This window comes from Plodia interpunctella, chromosome Z (assembly GCF_027563975.2).
Source record: "Plodia interpunctella isolate USDA-ARS_2022_Savannah chromosome Z, ilPloInte3.2, whole genome shotgun sequence".
NCBI classification, from domain to species: domain Eukaryota; kingdom Metazoa; phylum Arthropoda; class Insecta; order Lepidoptera; family Pyralidae; genus Plodia; species Plodia interpunctella.
Genome location: NC_071324.2, coordinates 1,228,172 through 1,248,654, shown reverse-complemented (window position 1 = coordinate 1,248,654; position 20,483 = coordinate 1,228,172). Strand labels below are relative to the sequence as shown.

General features: G+C 38.4%; 1 protein-coding gene across 14 annotated transcripts in view; it reads left to right on the top strand.

Moving 5' to 3' along the window:
* The window catches only part of trol (terribly reduced optic lobes), a 232,428-nt gene that overhangs the window by 195,700 nt on the left and 16,245 nt on the right, over positions 1–20,483 (top strand). For 10 of the 14 annotated variants that reach the window (XM_053768915.1, XM_053768916.2, XM_053768919.2 and 7 more), the window contains 35 exons: positions 58–192; positions 454–720; positions 1,140–1,336; positions 1,633–1,760; positions 1,923–2,136; positions 2,315–2,497; positions 2,850–2,983; positions 3,144–3,312; positions 3,473–3,684; positions 4,162–4,377; positions 4,631–4,888; positions 5,376–5,487; positions 5,700–5,797; positions 6,004–6,240; positions 6,595–6,685; positions 7,046–7,149; positions 7,362–7,539; positions 7,951–8,146; positions 8,379–8,536; positions 8,907–9,125; positions 9,445–9,631; positions 10,269–10,574; positions 11,120–11,446; positions 11,811–12,030; positions 12,265–12,456; positions 12,828–13,110; positions 13,386–13,536; positions 13,728–13,902; positions 14,378–14,589; positions 15,036–15,218; positions 16,859–16,985; positions 17,677–17,776; positions 18,546–18,769; positions 19,038–19,165; positions 19,358–19,627. In XM_053768915.1, the coding sequence (XP_053624890.1) occupies positions 58–192; positions 454–720; positions 1,140–1,336; positions 1,633–1,760; positions 1,923–2,136; positions 2,315–2,497; positions 2,850–2,983; positions 3,144–3,312; positions 3,473–3,684; positions 4,162–4,377; positions 4,631–4,888; positions 5,376–5,487; positions 5,700–5,797; positions 6,004–6,240; positions 6,595–6,685; positions 7,046–7,149; positions 7,362–7,539; positions 7,951–8,146; positions 8,379–8,536; positions 8,907–9,125; positions 9,445–9,631; positions 10,269–10,574; positions 11,120–11,446; positions 11,811–12,030; positions 12,265–12,456; positions 12,828–13,110; positions 13,386–13,536; positions 13,728–13,902; positions 14,378–14,589; positions 15,036–15,218; positions 16,859–16,985; positions 17,677–17,776; positions 18,546–18,769; positions 19,038–19,165; positions 19,358–19,627 (6,591 nt within the window). The remainder of the gene's footprint in view (positions 1–57; positions 193–453; positions 721–1,139; positions 1,337–1,632; positions 1,761–1,922; positions 2,137–2,314; positions 2,498–2,849; positions 2,984–3,143; positions 3,313–3,472; positions 3,685–4,161; positions 4,378–4,630; positions 4,889–5,375; positions 5,488–5,699; positions 5,798–6,003; positions 6,241–6,594; positions 6,686–7,045; positions 7,150–7,361; positions 7,540–7,950; positions 8,147–8,378; positions 8,537–8,906; positions 9,126–9,444; positions 9,632–10,268; positions 10,575–11,119; positions 11,447–11,810; positions 12,031–12,264; positions 12,457–12,827; positions 13,111–13,385; positions 13,537–13,727; positions 13,903–14,377; positions 14,590–15,035; positions 15,219–16,858; positions 16,986–17,676; positions 17,777–18,545; positions 18,770–19,037; positions 19,166–19,357; positions 19,628–20,483) is intronic. The other 4 variants (XM_053768912.1, XM_053768921.1, XM_053768920.1 and 1 more) reach the window with 4 other exon arrangements.

The following is a 20,483-nucleotide window of genomic DNA, read 5'->3' as shown; positions in this document are numbered from 1 at the left end:
CTTTGTATGCTTATGTGGTAGTAATAAAAAAATAAAACACAAACTTTTTAATTTCAGTGGTCAATGCCAGGAACAGGGTTCCCGCATGCGGAGCTCATGAAGCGACCTGCTCCAATCTCAAGTGTATCCCAAAGTCTGCCATCTGTGACGGTCGTCAAGATTGCGGCGATGGCTCCGATGAACACAGCTGTGGTAAGTTCCCCAAACGACGTATTTAGAGTAGGTACTTAGAGTAGTAATATATAAAAAAATCGTACCTCGTGCTCACCCGAGTGGAGATACCATGGAATGAAGCACGAAGTACGAAAATGAAGCACGGGTCTGGAGTCAAAATATTTAACACTTCGTTAAAAGTAGCATAAGCAGGTAAGCATACACTGCCTACCAACCAAGTAGCTGCTCTTCTTTTACCATTTTGTTACCACTATATATAAACATATCCTCTATTTCCAGGATCATCTTTCGCCGATGCACCAGGCTGTCAGCCAAACCAATTCCGGTGCGCCAACAACCGCTGCATCCTAAAAACCTGGGTCTGTGATAGCGAGAATGATTGTGACGACTTTTCTGACGAAGACCCCCTGCAGTGTGGTGCTCAGAACTCCACCTATGGTTGCAATGCCGTGGAATACGCGTGCCAATCTGGAGGGCAATGTATACCAAAAAGCTACCACTGCGACGGACAAGCTGATTGTAGGGATGGATCTGATGAGAATTGCGGTAGGTGGAAGTTCTTAAAAAATCTTCATGGCCGGCAATATGCGAGGTACATCCCTAGTATTGCACGTGTACGCTGGCTCAGAAGTATAAAAAACAATAGTACTGCCGAAATTGTGTAGGAACTGATCAAAAAACTTGTGAGGGTCCAAATTTGTGTTTCGTATGTTATCGTTTCTTTTGTTGGAATACTTAAATTAAATTGTTATTAACTACTACTTTAATTAAAAAATTGCTTATATTCAGCAAGCAGAAAGAGCTTGAGGTTGAGAATTAATTCGCAATTAATTCGCTAACTTAGCAATCCAAAGAGGATCTTTTCCTAAAATACTAGAATATTCCATCCTTTCATATTCTGCGACATCGCTGGATTTATGAAGAGGCTGGGAATATGTTTATCACAAGATGAAATTATTTCCCAGCTCCGATCACCATTCAGCTGCCTCCTCAACCGCCCACGGTCCGTATCTTCGTCGGCGATGTCCTTCGTCTCCGGTGCAAGGCTGTCGGTATCCCTACTCCTCTGATATCCTGGCGGCTGAACTGGGGACATGTCCCGCCTCAATGCACGTCCACTAGTGAAGGCGGTGAAGGGCACCTGGTTTGCCCTGATATGAAGGTAATTGTTATTTTCATTGTGTCGTGTATCTTTCCATTGTAACACCATTATCCCGGTCTCTTCTGAAGAATCTAAGCCCAGGGCTTATTAGTGTTACGAGTACATGTGATATAAAAGAAATATGACTAACATTTATGGAGGCTAATCGAAATTAGTTTACTACTTCATATCTTTGATACTTTCCGCCGGTTTTCGACGACTAACTGGAAAGAAGCAGCCGGAGAAACGCTTAGCTGGGAGAAAGACATTTAGTATACTCTTGCAGATATTGTCACAACAGTATTACTCAATTTCAGGTTGAGCATAGTGGTGCCTATTCGTGCGAAGCTCTGAACAACAAAGGAGCCTCGTTCGCCGTTCCCGACTCTATTGTCATCGTTGAGAATCCTGACACGGAAGTCTGCCCGAGCGGAAAGTTCAATAGGTAATAGAATTATAACTGCTTTTCCAATCATGTGTATCATTCTTCCTAAAAAACCAATCACTCAGTTGATAAATAATATAAAGCCAATATTTGCATTCCAACAAAATTCCGAACTGAACAAATAAATTAAACAATAACTATCAAAAGCATTACTCCTTCCAGTGAGGCTCAAGATTCTTCAGAGTGCATTTCTTGCTTCTGCTTCGGCAAGTCCAACCAATGCAAGAGCGCCGACCTCTTCGTCTACGATATGGCTCAGCCGTTAGGTCAAGGAGGCACTAGGCTTGTTGGCGTCAAGTTGGACCAGGGCCCTCAGATCGATACCCAGTCTATTACCAATGAGTTTTACTACCAGCCTCAAAGAAATGGCGCTTCGGTAAGATATATTTTTCTTTCTTCTAAATACTTCTTATTCTGATACTTTTAACTTTGTAAACTTATCAGGTAATAAAATGTGAGGACCAATCTTATAATACTCAAAAACATTTAGATTGGATAGCATTTTAATAAAAATAAATTCACTCGACATAATTGTATATACATATTTTTTCCAGGTAACAAAATTGTCTTACGGATCACTAGGCAGATCGTCCTCTTACCCATACCTGACCGTACCAGCATCTTATACTGGAAACCAACTGACTTCATATGGAGGAGACATCAAGTACAGGCTCTCTTCTCAGTCCACGTACCCGTCTGCGAGATACGACAACAATGTGCCAGATATAATCATCATGGTTAGTATTTTCTTCTTCTGGTATCGATATGAATCAAATGAAAAACAGCTGATTGTACAAGTCAGTCAGTCAGAACTATAAACTGAGAATTATTTTCTCAAAGCTTATCTACAATATGCATCTGTCCCCTTTCCACCAGTGCTACCATCAAACGCATTCATTCGCAACGCATTTAACGTACCTACTATAGCACATTTCTGATACTAAAGTATCCTATCATTTGGGCTTGAACTTGATGATAGAGAAATTGAGGATTAAATATAAGCACTGCAGTGGCGTTCTCCTGTTTTCTACTTATATTATCATCTGTTAGCGATAGTTTAGCGATATCTAATCATCTGTTTTCTGACAGGGCAAATACGAAACTTTGGTCTACACCCAGAATGGAGACAAGTCCACCATTCAGGTCAAACTGGTGCCCGGTAGCTGGCTGAAGTATTCTTCAGGGAGACCAACTCCGGCTTCTAGAGAAGACATCATGATGGCGTATGAAATTATTCTCTCTATCTCTTACAATGAAAAAAGTCAATCTTCTTGCATAAATTTACGTAGAAGGAAGATAGCTGACAATTTTACGCTGATGAAGCTACGCCAAAGTTCATAAAGAATATTGTGGTAGTTATCCAGAGTATGTCTTTTATTGCAGCCTGGACAACGTGGAGAACATTCTTCTCCGTGCAGAACTCAACGGCGCAGGCGTCGACATCACAGATTTCTTAATGCAATCCGCGCAACACATTGACGCGGGTCTTGGCCCAGCTAACTTAGTGGAAGAATGTATTTGCCCTGATGGATACACTGGATTGTCTTGTCAGGTAATTTATCATCATCTGACACAATGTACTTTCTGTACGAATTTGTAAAGATAGGTACCTACTTTAATTAAAAACTTAATTAAAGTAGGTACCGGTAAGGTAGGTATGGGTAGGTATTGGTATTCAACGAAGATATCCTAAAAAACTGCTTATTTTACAGAACTGTGCGTCAGGTTACGAGCGCGACAGCTCCGGCCCGTGGCTTGGACACTGTCGTCCGCAACGCAAACAGTGTCCCCCGGGGACATTCGGTGACCCATCCCTGGGCTATGCCTGCACCCCGTGCCCTTGCCCTCATACATCAGCCCCTAACCAATTCGCGTCCACTTGCTATCTTGGACCTAGTGGCGTTGTTTGCGATTGTCAGCCTGGGTAAGCAATTTTTATTTACTTCATTCTGTCATCATTAAATTAAATAATACTAAAGAGCAATCAAATTGACCTTTTTTAATAATCATAATAATAAATTGACTACTAAAATAAATTATCTAAACACAAAACTCAAATAAATTAAACATCATGACGACCTCGATGGCGCAGTTGTAAAGTGCTTTCCTCTGAACCGAGAGGTCCCGGGTTCGATCCCCGGTCGGGTCATGATGGATAATTATCTTTTTCTGATTGGCCCGGGTCTTGGATATTTATCTATATATGTATTTGTCATAAAATATAGTATCGTTGAGTTAGTATCCCATAATACAAGCCTCGAACTTACTTTGGGGCTAGCTCAATCTGTGTGATTTGTCCTAATATATTTATTTATATTTATTTATCATCGAAATACACCATTTTCAATAACTTCCTCCTATTCCTCTATCCTACATTATATTGATTAATTTTGGTTTCCAGATATGAAGGAAATAACTGCGAACGTTGCTCAGATGATTACGTGGGCAATCCTCTCGTCCCAGGTGATTCCTGCCGTCCCAAACAAAGTTCTCCATGTGATCCCACAGGAACTAGTCAAGTATTGTTACTGGATCGATGTGATTGCAAGGACAATGTGCAGGGACAATACTGTGATCAGTGCAAGCCTGGATTCTACTATCTTTCGCCAGACTTCGCGTGAGTTGTCTTCTTTGCCGTATCAATTTTTTATAGTTTTGATTGGATTTAAGATACCGTATAGCACATTCCTGTGTTATATTGCTCGTGTTAAGTATAAGTATCGTTTCCTATATCCTATCCTATATATTAAAACATCATATAAGATAACAACTCTTGTGCAAAGACTTCTACAAATTTAAAAAGTACTAAAGACTAAGCCGTTACCAAAATATTAAATAAATCGATAATAAAATAAAATATTCGTTTACAGCCACGGTTGTGCGGCCTGTTTCTGCTCAGGCGTGACCCAAAACTGCGGCAGCAGCAACCTCCGAAGAAAAACCACCTATGCCGTCTTCAATACAGAATCTAGTGTCCAACAATTGGAGGTCTACAGTAGTACAAGTTCTAGATCTGGCTACAATGCCCCAGCCGCCACTGATGTTAAGCCAGTTCTCGACAGAGGAGTCGCGAGAGCAGACATTGATAGCAGATCTGAGGATGCCTATTACTGGAGCCTACCGGCTAGGTATATATTTTTTTTATATTTTACGAGAAGCGTCTACATTTTTTCTTTAAAGAAATAAAGAAAGAAAAAAAATACATTTAATTAGCACATATTATATTTCTATGTACCTAGTTTGTCAAATTTGGTGGATTTTGGTCACAAACTACCAAAACATTACTTGTTTCACATCAATATTATCTAAAGGTCACACAAAGGCGAATCCTACTTTTCGATTTTGTAGTTCATAAAGACTCATCCACGTTTGATCCACTACGTGTACTTGCCTATGTAAAGAAAAAAGATGGAAGGAAAATTGTATGAGTTGATGAAATGAATGTCTGTATTTTATTCTAGACAACTAATTAACTTGTTTCTTATGCCTTTTGTGCCAATATGTATATACGAATGCGTTTGTTATTTAAATCTTACTTTAAATTCATCATTTTTTATTATCCTTTTTGTTCAGAGAATCTGGTAATACGATTTTTAAATTGTATATCACTTTCAGTTTTGCCGGAGACAAAGTGACATCGTATGGCGGTAACCTCTACTACACCTTGGAAAATGTCCCATACGGCTACAGCCCGGGCAATAACGCTGCCGACGTTCAACTTATTAGCGTAAGTAGTTTATGGATAAACGCAAATTTATTTATCTTATCTATAATAACATCATGCTTTATAAACCTATCTAATTTCTTGCATATTTCTTTTGATTATTCCATAGACACATTTACATACTTTTTTCCATTTCGTTTATTGGTCTTCTCGTTCTCTTTTTCCTGAATTTCTCGTTATTCAACTGATTTACTAATCTATGTATAATTCTACAGGACAACAGTTTGACGTTCCACCACGTAGTCGACGCAAGGCCTTCCACATCTGGCGTTTTGAATGTGACTGTACCAATCTTTGAGAATAACTGGATGAGGTAATCTTCATTTTTAAGATACAAATTGAAGAAAGTATCAAAAGATTATTAATCTTTTGATACCAATCCCTTCTTTTTCTTTCGTTTAATATCTTGCCAGAACAAGATGCTGAAAATTTGACATTGAGCATTGTTAAACTTTATATACATTTTTAATTTGTCGCTAGTTAATTTCAGTAAGTAACATTCAATATTTTTTGGCTCAGAGTTGACGGCAAAGAAGTTCCTCGCGAACAGTTCCTCCTAGCTCTCGCTGACGTCAAGACCATTCTAGTCAAAGCTCGGTACGACCGTGGAAACCAATTAGCTTACCTCAGCAGAGCTAGCATTGAGACTGCTGAGCCCGGAGGCAGTGGACCAGTAGCTTTACACGTGGAGCAGTGCGTCTGCCCTAGGGAATATATCGGAACCTCTTGTGAAGACTGCGCTCCTGGTTATAAGAGGTACAGATTTTCTAAATGTTATACTAATATCCTAGTTATTATTAAGATTTTGGGACCATGGAATAGTGGATTATAATTCTCCTTTCTTACAATTACCTCATGTCTTCATTAGCAATATTAAGATAGTTGTTTGCCATTGCCTTCTCCATGAATTGCCTTCTCACATGAAATACTTTCGACGGTCGATATTAAATGTCAAAATGCCTTTATCTGTTATCCTTGTTAGTCTGTACGTCCCTTTATAATCTTCATATCAATCGGATTTCCAAAAACTGGTGATATTAGAGGCAATATTGCAGTTGCAGCAGCAACATTACACTTTATTAAATCACGTAACGCGATATGATTTTACAGATATCCTCACGGTCTTTATTTGGAGAAATGCGGACCCTGCGAATGTAACGGTCATGCGAGAATGTGCGACCCCGACACTGGCGTTTGTATGGTAAGTTATACATTACATTGCTTCTTTTTTCATTTCTTCTTTTTCAATTGCTTTTATAAGCTGTGTTTGTAAAATGAATAGCCCTGTTGCAAACTGTTATTTTATTAATATCGCTATTTATCTTCAGGAGTTTATTTATACAATTTTGGTTCGGATTTTGCATTGTACCTACTTAAGTTTAACCGATAAAGCAAGGCTTTTATGGTGCTCCTATCGTCTTAACTCCCAACGAGCTAAATGTATCCCCAAATACTAGAACGGACAAAAATCTTTTGCATTTAATAAAGTGCATAACTTGACAAAATGAAACTACTATTTTTTTTGTGATAAAATGTTACTACTACTATGTTTGTCTAACAGAATTGCGCAGACAATACCGCTGGGGACTTCTGCGAAGAGTGTCTACCGGGATACGAGAAAGATTCCTACGGAAGCTGTGTTTCGCAAAAACAACCATCATGCTCGTAAGTTAACAAAACAACTTACTTGTTCAGTTCTTTTCAAAAATAGTTTCAGGGTTCTGTTGAGATCTGGAATTCATGCCCGTTTTAATTTGCATTACCTACCACATATCAAAATAAATAAAATAAAACAAACAAATTTATGATTTTGTTTGAAGTATTAATTTATTTAAATGACATTAAAATGTATATTAAAATATCGTGTCGTGTTTCAGTTGTGACCCTCGCGGCGTCACCTTGCCGTGCGAAGAGATTGGCTACTGTCAATGTAAGCCAAATGTTGAGGGATACTCCTGCGAGCGCTGCCGATCTGGTACCTTCGGCTTGGACAGCCAAAACCCAGCTGGATGTCTGTCTTGCTATTGCTCGGGTGCCACCACTGAATGTCACGAGGTAAACATTGTTCCATCAATCTTAAGTACTTCAGATTCTGCGAGTTCTTTCGTTACGCCTCCTACTAGTTTGCTGGTGGATGGTTGAGCGTTGGACCTGCCTAATCAACTGTATCATATGTATGTACAAAAATGTATTGATCTAAGACAATAAACTTATAAATACAAAAATGTATTAAACAATAAACTTATAAACTTAAACTAAACATTATAGCTACCTATTCAAAAAGCTGGTAACAAGGTCTGCGTTCAGTTTAGGACTTGTCTGCTACTTCTGTTGAGAGATATTTTTACAATTCATGTCTACCTAGTAACACAAGCAACGACCGTATTGCCTTGTATATTATTATATTTTTGTGAAAAGTCTTATTTGGCTACATTTCTACATCTTCATGTCCTTAATGTTTCACAGACACGCAATTACAAGAGAATACCAATGGCGGCGCCAATATTCGGAGATAAATACGGAGGTTATTCTATCACGAACCTGAACGGAAACAACGTGGTAGCAAGCAACTTCGTTCCGATGCCCGACTACAGCGAGCTAATGTATACTTTCCCATTCCCGCCCAATGAAGAGCTGTTCTGGTCGCTCCCAGTTTTCCCAGGTATCTTATTTTGCTAGTACATGCTACTAAAATTTCTTTTTGGAAGATGAACAGTAATTTTGTTTAGAAAATAGACAGCAGATATTCAATAACGGGGCTAACTATGAACCTGATCTTTACGCAGCAGTCCACCACCAAACAAAATATGTACTTCACTTTATAGGGAGTGCTATCGTGAAATTGTAAAAAGCAAAAAATAATGTCAACATTACCTATTTTTATTACCTTACAGGCAACAGAGTACTCTCATATGGAGGTGTTCTCCAATTCGAGCAGAAGTTTGAGGACCACTCTCCCGGGGCCGTCGCCGATACTCACAAACACGTGATCCTCATCGGAGACGATACTTCCGTCGCATGGAACAGTCCGCAACCAATTAGGACCGGGGAGGTAAGTATTTCTTTTCTCTGTGATTGATATCTTAGTCACCTCCATAGTAGTCTCTCCACCGTTACCTCTTGTATAAGTATAATGATAATTTCCTCAATTTTGTTCTATAATTTGTCATCATTGCCTCCACTCTCTTTATCTGTTTTCCTGGTTTTTTCTCGGCCTTATAACATTGTTACAGTATCTCTTACTTTTTTGAATAAACCTGTTCAAATACTTAGTTATTCTTGCCATTTGTCACCATTTCCTGAACTATTCTGGACATAACCTTCCCACTTTATCAGAACCTCAGCGTCAAGAACTTTATCGAAACCCCAAACTCCAGACATGCAGATGGACATATTCATGTTTTCTATTTTTACTTTTGCAGAAACTGCAAGTGCCTCTTCAAGAAGGAGAGTGGTATCTCCTGAACACCGCTGTCCCAGCCAGTCGCAACGATTTCATGAATGTGTTGAAGTCTCTTCGAAGAGTGCTGGTGAAAGCCACTCTGACCCGCAACCTCCTCTCCACATCCATCGCCGACGTCTCTATGGACACTGCCACTATTATCTCTGGATCCGAATATGAACCAGTCAGAGGCATTGAGGTACCTTCTTTCTTTCTTCTAATATTTTACAAATGTGAAATTTTATGACTGATTAAACAGACTAAATTTTATTATTATGGTGAAAAAGGAATCTCGTTGACGGGTCTGAAACAGAATAAATTAATTGACAACTATTACATAAATAATAGAAATATAATCAGCTAGCAATATATCTATTATGATGTGGGACAACTCTTTTGCTGCCTAAAGGGAGCTTAATAATATTTTTCAATATTTGTTTTGCCTAGTTATATGTACCACACTTCTGGGCTAAATCTTTAACTTCTCTTTGTGCTAATATCTCATTCTTATATCAAAGGTGTGCATGTGCCCATCGGGCTACACTGGCACCAGTTGCGAGACCTGCGCTACCGGATACTACAAGGACGAGCGTGGTTTGTGCCGAGAATGCAGCTGCAACGGTCACGAATGCGAACTGAACATGAATGGCCAAGTAGTCTGCATCTGCCGCCCACCATATACCGGCCCCACTTGCTCTACCTTTGGTAAGCAATCGGAATTTCGTAGTCCTATTTTTTTCAGTGTTTTGGATGAGGGTATACAAAGAATTGTTCCACGAAATCAGATGAGGACTGTTCGAATATTTTTAGCTCAACAATTTTTATAACCACATTAGTTAATGATTAAAGTTGCTAAAAGTTATAGCGAGATGTCTACCGAGAAAGCAACTGCAATAGAAACAAGTGAGTATGAAAGTTGGTAAGTGGTTTCCATCTGCATTTGGTGAGATATTAGAAAATATTATTGTGTCTTCTTCTGTTTCGAACGTCTCCTCAATTCCCCTGGAATTAGAACTAAAGGAACAATTCAGAGTGATACTGATACTTCCTAATGATCTACAACTGGATCCCTATTTTCTTGGTTCTGTCAATGCTGAAAACGTGTTGTATACCTTTACTGAACTATACCTGACGCAATTTTATCAAACTTTACATATGTAACAAACACATGTAAGCAAAAATATCAGAGCCATTGTTAGTTTGTGAATATTATTTCACGAATTATTATTTCCATGAATGTTTATTTGTTAGCACATTTAAATTTACAACATGCTTAATAAAGTATGATTGGACATTATCAATTTCTGAATTCTCGAAACGATTATGACCTACGTATCTCTAGGGCTGGCAATGGAACTCCAACCGACTATCGAGGAGGACCCTGAAAATGGCCCGATGTTCAGAAAGATCACATTGACCTGCAAATACTCCGCTCACGAGCCTCTCACCATCAGATTCTATTCAGAGGGCAATGATGTCGGTATCCCGAAGTTGTATAACGAATCAGTATTTGATAGAGATGGGTGGAGGGGCGAACATGTTTGGCATACTATCTGGCATGTCAGAACAGATACAGTTTATGAATGCCATACTATCACCAAGAAAGGCGCAACCATGGGAGTTTTGACAACTTCCTTGCCAGATTCAGGTAGCCCTGCGAGATAAGACTCTTGCTTTGAGCATTTCATCATCGTACTGTAATGCTATGATTGTTGGTGGTGATGTTTCCGGATTGATCATTATGTTTCTTTCCTTCGTTGTCTGTAAAAAAACATCAGGGCATCGTTTTGAAGTCGGCTGCATTCTATGTATGATATATTCTATACGAAAACGCTTCCTGTAAAAATATTTCTATTTGTACAGAAAATATCATAAATATTGTGCTTCGTGTGATCTTTCTGTTGTCATTGCATCAATTTCAAAAGGATAACATCAAACTAAATCATAAATTGTGAATTATGTTTTCAATCGTTTAAATGTTTACTATTTGAGGAGTGTTTCGCTTGATGTTCCTTTTGTAGTCAGTATCAAAACTCTGTGTACATTATATCGATTTTATTCATATTATCCAATTACATTCTAAAATCAGCATACGTTGTGATGTTATGCCAGTTAACTTTATGTTCGGTGTCAGTAAAACCTAATCTAATAACTCATTACATTTGTTTAACATATCATATTCGATTATTGCAGAATCGGTAAATCAAGAAAAGGTTACGACGATCCCACCTCCGATATTACCAACGATAATAGTCACAATCAGTCAACCAATTGTAATTAAAGAGATCGGTGGTTCTGTTACCTTCACGTGTCAAGCACGGAGCCGAATGGCCACTGGCTACCTTCCAGTGAGGTGGTCCAAGGCTGGAGGATATCTTCCTCGGAACAGGGCTATTGTCGATGAGAACTCAGGAACTCTGATCATAATGCAGCTGCAAAAGACTGACACTGGAAACTACATCTGTGAGACCACTGACGGACACACAAGTAACCAGGCTGTTGCTACCCTTACTGTTGGAGGTAAGTAATACTTTGCTCATCATTTCTTAGTATATGATTACCTGTATATTCCTTTGGAAATACTTTGTATTTTCAAATGAACTTCGTATATATTGGGAAATTTACATGTTTTCTTTTTGTCTTTCACTCTCATGCTTACGTTTTTGGAATAGATTATCCGGATTCAGTATATTATGCAAAAGGTAAATTATTACAATTGTAATTATATAGATTATTTCTAGATGACACAGCTGTTTTGCGACTATGTAGTGATATAAATGGTTATTGTATAAAATGTAATTAATGCACTTACACAAAATAAATTACGTACATAATGTCCTAAGTGACGACTCCAGCTACATCTCACATCAACTTAATTCTCTAGACAACCTCCGACGGCAACCCGAAGTTTCGATCGAACCAGCCGTCAATGAATACAACGAAGGTGACAGAATCGAACTTATCTGTCGTGCTAGTGGCAACCCTGAGCCGACCATCTCGTGGCGTAGGGCTGACTCTCGCAAACCACTACCCACCTCCGCTGCAGTCTATGGTGGTACTCTGATCATCCAGGAAGCTGTTGAAGATGATTCTGGAGATTATAGGTTAGTTTTATGATATTTGGTGCCTAAATATTTATCGACAGAAATATCCACAATAAAAGCAAAACTTGATCGATCCACGTTCATGCTGAGCCTTCACACCACACAGACGTAATGTTAGTCAATCGATTCAGTCGATTATCAATATATTCAGTGAGTAAGCAAAGGTAGTTTTGTGGTTTATCCTAATGAATCCTTTACCTTCTAAGTCTAAAATATAAACTTATCTACCACCAGATGCATCGCCAGCAACTCAGAAGGCTCATCAGACAGGATTGCTCTCATCTCGGTCCGGCCCAGACCTCACAGTCCTCAACGTGACAGACTCACAGTGTCCAACACCTCTCCAATCATCAATGAAGGAAACAACACAAGTGTAACTTGCACGGGAACCCCTGGCATCCCAGCTGGAACCTTGCAATGGGTTAGGTAAGTATCAGATATTCTGAAGCTACTTCTTTGCAAATAAGTTTTAGGGTCTACCATTTTTTCACTCGCTAATTTGGTGCCGTGTGGTTGACACAAAAAGTAATCAAATTTTGTATAGAAATTAACATTTTACTATACTATGCTCCTAACGATGAATTCACGTGTGTTAGCCCTGATTGGGTAAGATTATCACTGGCCCATTAAAATTGCATAGGTACATTTCCATAATTTTATTTTGTTCCTTTGTGTCATATAGATTTTTTATTATTTTGTTGCTATTGTGTCAGTAAATAAAATATTTATGGTTGATGTATTTATAATTTAAATTATGAAATTCCGCTAACTTTATGCGAGATTTTTTCATTTCCCAGGCAAGACGGCTCAGATCTTCAATACAATGTGCGATCCGAGAATGGTGTCTTATACGTCGAGAATGCTCAGCCAGAGAACCAAGGAGTATACGTCTGTCAAACAATTTACGGCCGCGTCAACCCTATAGCAATCAGCCTGACTGTCATCCCCTTTGTCAGTTCCCCGGAAGATGAGCCAAATATCACGCTATCCGTAAGCAGCCTGAGAATACCTACTGGAGGAAGTGGATCTGTAGAATGTATCCCTTCAGGATACCCTCTACCTACCATCAAGTGGACTAGGGTAAGACTAATTCATTAACTTAATTTAATGTATTCATTTTTTTGTAGACATTGTTATATGCTTCTTGTTATTTCTCTCTAGACAATGAGGATATTGGTTTCTTTACTCAATTGTGTATGCTACAACTTTCAAGAATTTTCATGTATGAACTTTACACTATTAAGTAAGTGCGGCCCGCCAGTTCGATCGCGTTATGCCTCATTGTGTATCAAATTCACATAATCGTTTACATCTTAGTCAATGGCTTTTGTGAAATATACATTATTTTCTTTCAGAGTGTCGGTCAATTTGGTCCTGGCACTAGTCAGCGAGGCAACTCCTTATTTATCATCAACGCCCAGAATGATGACCAGGACTACTATCAGTGTGAAGGTCTCATCAATGGAGAGGCAAGAGCCAACATCTACGTCTATATTGAAATTGAAAGTGAGTGATCTTATTAGTAACACGACAATCAAAAGTTAATTGATCAATTTTATTTATATAAGATTTTAATTTAAATGCTTTTTCATTTCATGATTTGTGATGACACTAGTATTTTTATGGAGACATGGGAAAGTGTATGTAATTTGTCACGGATAACAACTACCCTATTAAGTGCCTATGTTGTACCGCAGGACGGGAAGCGCCACAAGTCCGTATCTACCCAGAAGACCCTCAGCCAGTAACCATCGGCGACTCGTACGAGCTGCATTGCCGCGTGCTCGGAGGCATCCCGGAGCCTGACGTCACGTGGGAGAGCAGCAGGCCCATGACCCGAAACGCGCAGATACTGCCCGACAATATCTTGAAGTAAGCATTAACCCAGTAGATAGAGAAAATGTTAAAGACATTGTTGTTAGTGAAAATACGAGGCACTCACGTGTGATAAGCGATGGAAGAGTCTATTGTTTGTATTGTATAGAAATTGTATAATGTCGTCTCGATAATACAAGTAAGGCGAATGCATACGCGCATTTATGAAACCAGACAGAGTCTGACGTATTCATATTTTTTTCAATACCATCAAAACTATTTTTAAATGTTCCATTGACGACCTCGGTTGCGCAATGGTAAAATGCTTGCCTCTGAACCGAGAGGTCTCGGGTTAAATCCCCGGTCGGGTTATGATGGAAAATGATCTTTATCCGATTGGCACAGGTCTTGGAAGTTTATATATGTATTTGTTATAAAATATAGTATCATTGAGTTAGTATCTCATAACACGAGTCTCGAAGTTCAATCTGTGTGATATATTTATTTATTTATTTTTATTTATTTATTACAGATTTGAAAACATCGACGTCAACGATGAAGGTGCATACACTTGCACCGCATCCAACTTGGCCGGGAAAGCTAACGCCACGGCTATAGTCAGGGTGCAGTCATACCCAGTCATCAATATGACTCCGAGCAACCAAATCTTGGCGCAGTTGGGAGACGCCATCAACTTCCAGTGCCGTGCCACGGGAGTTCCTCTACCGATGGTCTCCATCAAATGTGAGTAAGACCTTTTCCCACGAAGATATCCGAAAGACCGCAATCATAACGGCATTACCAGTATTGCAAAATAAATTACTATTTCTTGTACGACGATGAATATTACTAAATTCAGATGTTAAAATCTTCCCTTAAAATATTTGAGTTTAGTTCAGATGATGGTTATGTTTAAGTAGACGCACCACGGCGATTTCAGATTAGAGATATAGTTGTTTATAATATAGAACTACTTATAATAATATGCTTTGAACATAGAAATCTGAATAATATAAAAAATTGTCTAACAAATAATATAACTTTCAGTACCTACCTAATAACATACATACATGAAATTTCCAAACGATTGCAGTATGAGAGAAGGATGAGACCGAAGTACCATCCAAATGTAGATAACATTGTTATGTTTATATTGTTATTTTTTAATTAAAAAATACCTTTATTTTCAGACGAAAACGGCAACGAAATCGTGCCACCTTCCCCCGGTTTAGCTGTTCTCCGAATCAAGTCGGCGTCAGAGCGCGACGCGGGCGCTTACCGCTGCGTTGCATCCTCTCTCGCAGGAACCCTAGACGAACCCTTCATCATCGACCTGAACAGAGGTGATCTGGGCTTTGACCCCACCCGTACTGGTCGGTAGCATTTCTTTCTTTCTATTAGTTTAGTCAGCCACGATACAAATCAGTAATACAATGGTAATACAATGGTAGGTCTTTTATAACGTGATGTTGACGTGTGCACCATAATAATTCTTACCGAATGTCTATACATTCGGTGTAGGAGTCTTGATCTATGCTTAAAATTATCTATTTTTTTAAGGCAAAATTAAGGCGCCATAGAACCACTCCATAATAACACGTGGGTTATAACTAGCTAAGGAATAAAATACCTTTACAGTTAATAGGCAACAAAAGCATTGCGAAAGTGGCCTGACATCGGGACGGCGGCCAGTCGTCAAATCTTTAAAATTAATTTTCACTTGATACAATTACAATTACATAAGACAATTAAATTACACAATTAGAAAACATTTTTGTATCTTATGAACATTGTACCCTTTTCGTTCTAGCCAATTTGCAACGTTATTTCAAACAAACTTTTTACAATGATATATACTTTATCATATAGTCATATAGTTACTTTTACTTTTAGGGTTACAATATTTTCTTTGGTGACTATTCGGACATGACAAAAATGGAATCACACGTGTTTGCACAAGTCCAAACGCTCCATAATAAATTACACTTAAATGTGACTTCACGATTGAGTAATGTCTTAGCGAAAAGAACTATGTTCGACGTATTACTTTCTAGTGTCTAATCATATCATTGTTTTGTATCGTGGCTTTATTTTGTAGTAACTAGAACTTCACTTCATCGTAAATTTTTCTCCCTTCTCTATTATAACGTAGGTAGTTTACTTTTTCAAATATCTAGTAGTTCAAATATACTTTACATTGGGTAGTTAAATATCTGTAATATTTGTAGTAATTATTAGTAGAGCATGCCGTGTTTTTTTTTTGCTATCTCCTTTTTTCACAATAATTGCCTATTTCAAATTTCAATTTGCGTATTCTGTTATATGCTTTCCGTTTACATTAAAATTAAATTTTGCATGTTCCTGGTGTTATGGTAATGCAATATTACGGCATAGAATGGGATCGTAGTATTTAAAAAATAATAATACAATAAGTATTCGAACTTATGTCCGTCGAGCGAGGTGAACCCGAACTATTTTATATTAACCGCGTATTTTAATGTATAGTTTGAAAATAATAATAAAATTAAAAAGTTCTGGAAACGAACGGGAATCGAACCTCAATTAAACTCATTAAAAGCATGCGTGACGTGAATAACATAATCTGTTTATAATGACTTTCTTTTAACCGCGACTTTGCCCTCATAATTTACTTTATGTAAAATAAATATTATTTAAGCTGCTATTCTTTTATCACGTGACGCGCGGAACTGAAGATTTTAATCCCTATATTTTGTCTCAAAATCAAATTCGTTATTCAGAAATTAGACCTTCATAGGCGCTTATTATTCACTTCACATTCTCATTCGTTTTAAGGCAATTATATTATGTGGTCGTCCATATCAAAAGGGACCTTACGGCGCCCGGCACTTAGGCCATTATTGCCGTTGTTTTGTATTCGAACAACGGGAATAAAGACCTAAGTGCCAGCCGCCTTAAGTTCCCTTTTGATTTTGACGGCCACAATATTTAATTTTAACGTTCCAATATCTGAATGCTGTTTCCATTTTTGCAGATCAACCTGACTACGATCCTGGGTATCCCGACTATAAGCCATACAACCCTGGCAACAACAATGGACTCGATCAACAACCAGGGTCCAACCAAATCGTCCTGATCGAGGGTCATGAGAATATCTTAAGGTACTTTATATAGGAATAAATAATAAATAAATATATTAGGAAAAATCACACATTGAGCTAGCCCCAAAGTAAGTTCGAGACTTGTGTTATGGGATATTAACGATGCTATATTTTATAACAAATAAATATATAGATAAACATCCAACATAAAAAAATACTAAAAAAGTTTATTTCACTCCACAAGTTACATATAATATTTATTAGGAACTTAAATCTACTTAAATCTTAAGAATTTATGTGTAGCACTGGAGACACCGAATTAATCCGAAACCTGTATCTTTGGTCACCAGGTCCCCCATATAAATACGCTTTATTATTAGGTGCATGTAGTCTGATAAGTCCCAAGTAACAGTCCCAAGTTCAAATCCTAATTCCACGTGAGTTTGTATAGGTATTTGATATAATAATCGTATGTATAGTACTTCCTATCGACCACCACTGGCTTTCATTGAAGGAAAACATCGTGAGGAAACCTTCATTCTAGACGTAGTTGGTAACATCTTCCCGCGATTGAAAAGATGAAGGAAAATTTCTTCATGAATACTGAATGATACATGAAGATGTTGTGTGTATTCGTTCACTGCACGACCCTCAGCCAGAATATGAATGTAAACAGATGGAGACACTATCAGCATCAGCCGAGGCGAGCAATACTGACAAGAAGTGTATTAATCTACGAAATTACTTCCAGATGCGACGCAGAAGGATATGAAGCCAGATGGTCCCGGGCCGACAGACAACCGTTACAGAGCAGCGCTCAACAATATGGAGATCAATTGATCTTCACTGGTGTAAGTACTTTCCTATAGGAAATGGCCCCTCTCCCCCCTGGACCTCCGGTGTGTACGGACGTGTGTTCTTCTCCATTTAAATTTATTTTATTATTTCTTATTAAATTAAAAATTAAATAGTGGCGCAATATTTTTATCATGGTGATTTTATCATATTAGAGTTTAACTTGCATTGTACACCTGGTTCAGTGTTGGAGATAATCAGCTGGTAATCTGTCATACAGGTTTTTCTAGTACAGACACCAGTCTCACACATAGAAGAAATAAAGATATATATATATATATATTAGGACAAATCACACAGATTGAGCTAGCCCCAAAGTAAGTTCGAGACTTGTCTTATGGGATACTAACTCAACGATACTATATTTTATAATAAATACATATATAGATAAACATCCAAGACCCGGGCCAATCAGAAAAAGATCATTTTCCATCATGACCCGACCGGGGATCGAACCCGGGACCTCTCGGTTCAGTGGCAAGAATCTTACCACTGCGCCACCGTGGTCGTCTATTAATATTATTAATGGCTTGATATCCTTTTTGCGTATCAATGGGAGGCAGGAATACACTAGGCCTTCGACTCGTCGAGAGTTACATGTAATTACTAATACATTACACACACGTACCCAAATATATTTAAGCTCACAACAATTATTCTGGATTATATTTTTGTATACCAAATTTCTCCACATGCTCACATCCAAACTTTTGCTGTTAGAAGTTCAGTTAGTACGTAATAATACCAACAATGTTCTTGTTACAGACCTCGAAGGCCGACTCTGGCGACTATGAGTGTATCCTCTCCGACCCACGCACCCGAGACCCGGTTAACGCTATCACATACCGAGTGGAAGTTCTCTCCCCCCCGCGAATCACCATCCAGCCCCCGACCCAGACCGTACATCCTGGACAATCCACCAACGTGGACTGTATAGTTGACGGAGATCAAATTGAGAACGTCACGTGGCTGCTGAGCAAACAATCCAGGTTAGGAAAGTTTCAGTGTAAAGGTAAAATTCTCTTGATCTTGATCGATCCTGGTAAAAAAAAGTCTGGGTGCCATTAGTATCTTAGCCACCAAACAGTGCTTGTAGTGTTGAGTTTAGGGTAAAGGCGGGAGAGGCAGCGGTCGTTGAGCTCACATACCAACCGATTTAAATGTTCTGTCCCTGAGGTCAGTTCAGACAGGCAAATCTGCGCAGAGCATTAATTTTCAATGTCAAGCAGTTTTCGAATTTGAACTATTTCATTACAGCCGCATCGAGGTACAAAACTCCCGCCTGATCTTCCACCAAATCGAAGTCGACGATGCTGGGGACTACGTCTGCACCGCACGGAACCCTGTCGCTGAAGCCAATGGCACAGCCAAGGTCATCGTCACAGGTATGTCCTAGATCAACCTCCCGAGGTAACAGTCACGTCAGGCACGTAGCAAACACCAAATAAAAACAGCTTGTCACTGTACAGGTCACACAAGCACCTGTAAATCGTTCACCTAGGCTGAATGTTATAAAACACGTAACCAAAGCTTTACTTTTTCATGGCTTGAGGATCATATTGCATGATGTTTCATAGACGATACTCGAACGCCGAAGAAATCGAAGAACATTGAGCAGTTTGCACTAGTCAACAGCAGTGTGCATCTGAACTGTTCGTCGAAACAGCGGCATACGACGACGGAATGGAAAAAAGACGGAAAACCGGTGCCACGCCGTTTGAAAATAAGGCTGGATGGATCTCTGTACATTAGAACAGCTAAACTTAACGACAGTGGACGATACGACTGCATTATTAAGGACGCGTACGGTCGACAAACTACTAGGCACATCATTCTTCACGTGTCGGGTCAGTGAACTCTAGTTGGAGCTTGGTTCGGTGATGGTCTGCTTCGAGACTCCGTAGGAACTAACCCTGGGCATGTTAACCATTCTCGTTGTGTCATTGAGCCTAATGTAAGTCTGCAAATCCACCGAAAGTATAAGTCATTCAATATTTTTTTTAATTTACAAAACCTATTGTTATAGCTTGTCGGAAAATAGCTAAATATTTGTCCAAGTAAATACTTATCTTTCTTGTCACTTTCTTATACAAGGAGATGAGTGTTAAAATATTATAACAATAAATACAATACTGTATTATTTATTTATAAGTATATTCAGTACCCCGTGGCTCAATGGCACTGTCATGAGTATTGCTCGTTTTCCATCACAATTTTAATCTCCATTTCACAACCATTATACAATTCTGTCATTGGATATAACACTACACAACATTGGACAACACACGATTTTTATTATCTAATCCAAATTTAATTTGCGTTCCACATCTACGTACTAAACAAGTGAAAAATAAGATTTTTATATTTTAAAATAACTTTAAATCCAACCAAACCGTGATAAACATGTTTCAAATTAATGATGTGATTGAAAGATTCGAATTAGATTTGAAGTCATTCTGTAATTGAAAAAATACCTAATCCGTTTTTGATCTCTTAAGCAAACAAAATTATGCTTTGCAAAATACCATAATTAGATTCATCACTTTTGAAACTTAGTTTTATATTTTCATACTTTATAAAAATAGGTATTCCCTATAGTATCACCAATCTAACACAGCCTTAACGCCTGTACTATGCACATGTGTAAAAAATGCTTAACTTTAACCAGAAAGTAAAAACCTAGAAAACTTATATATAACTAGC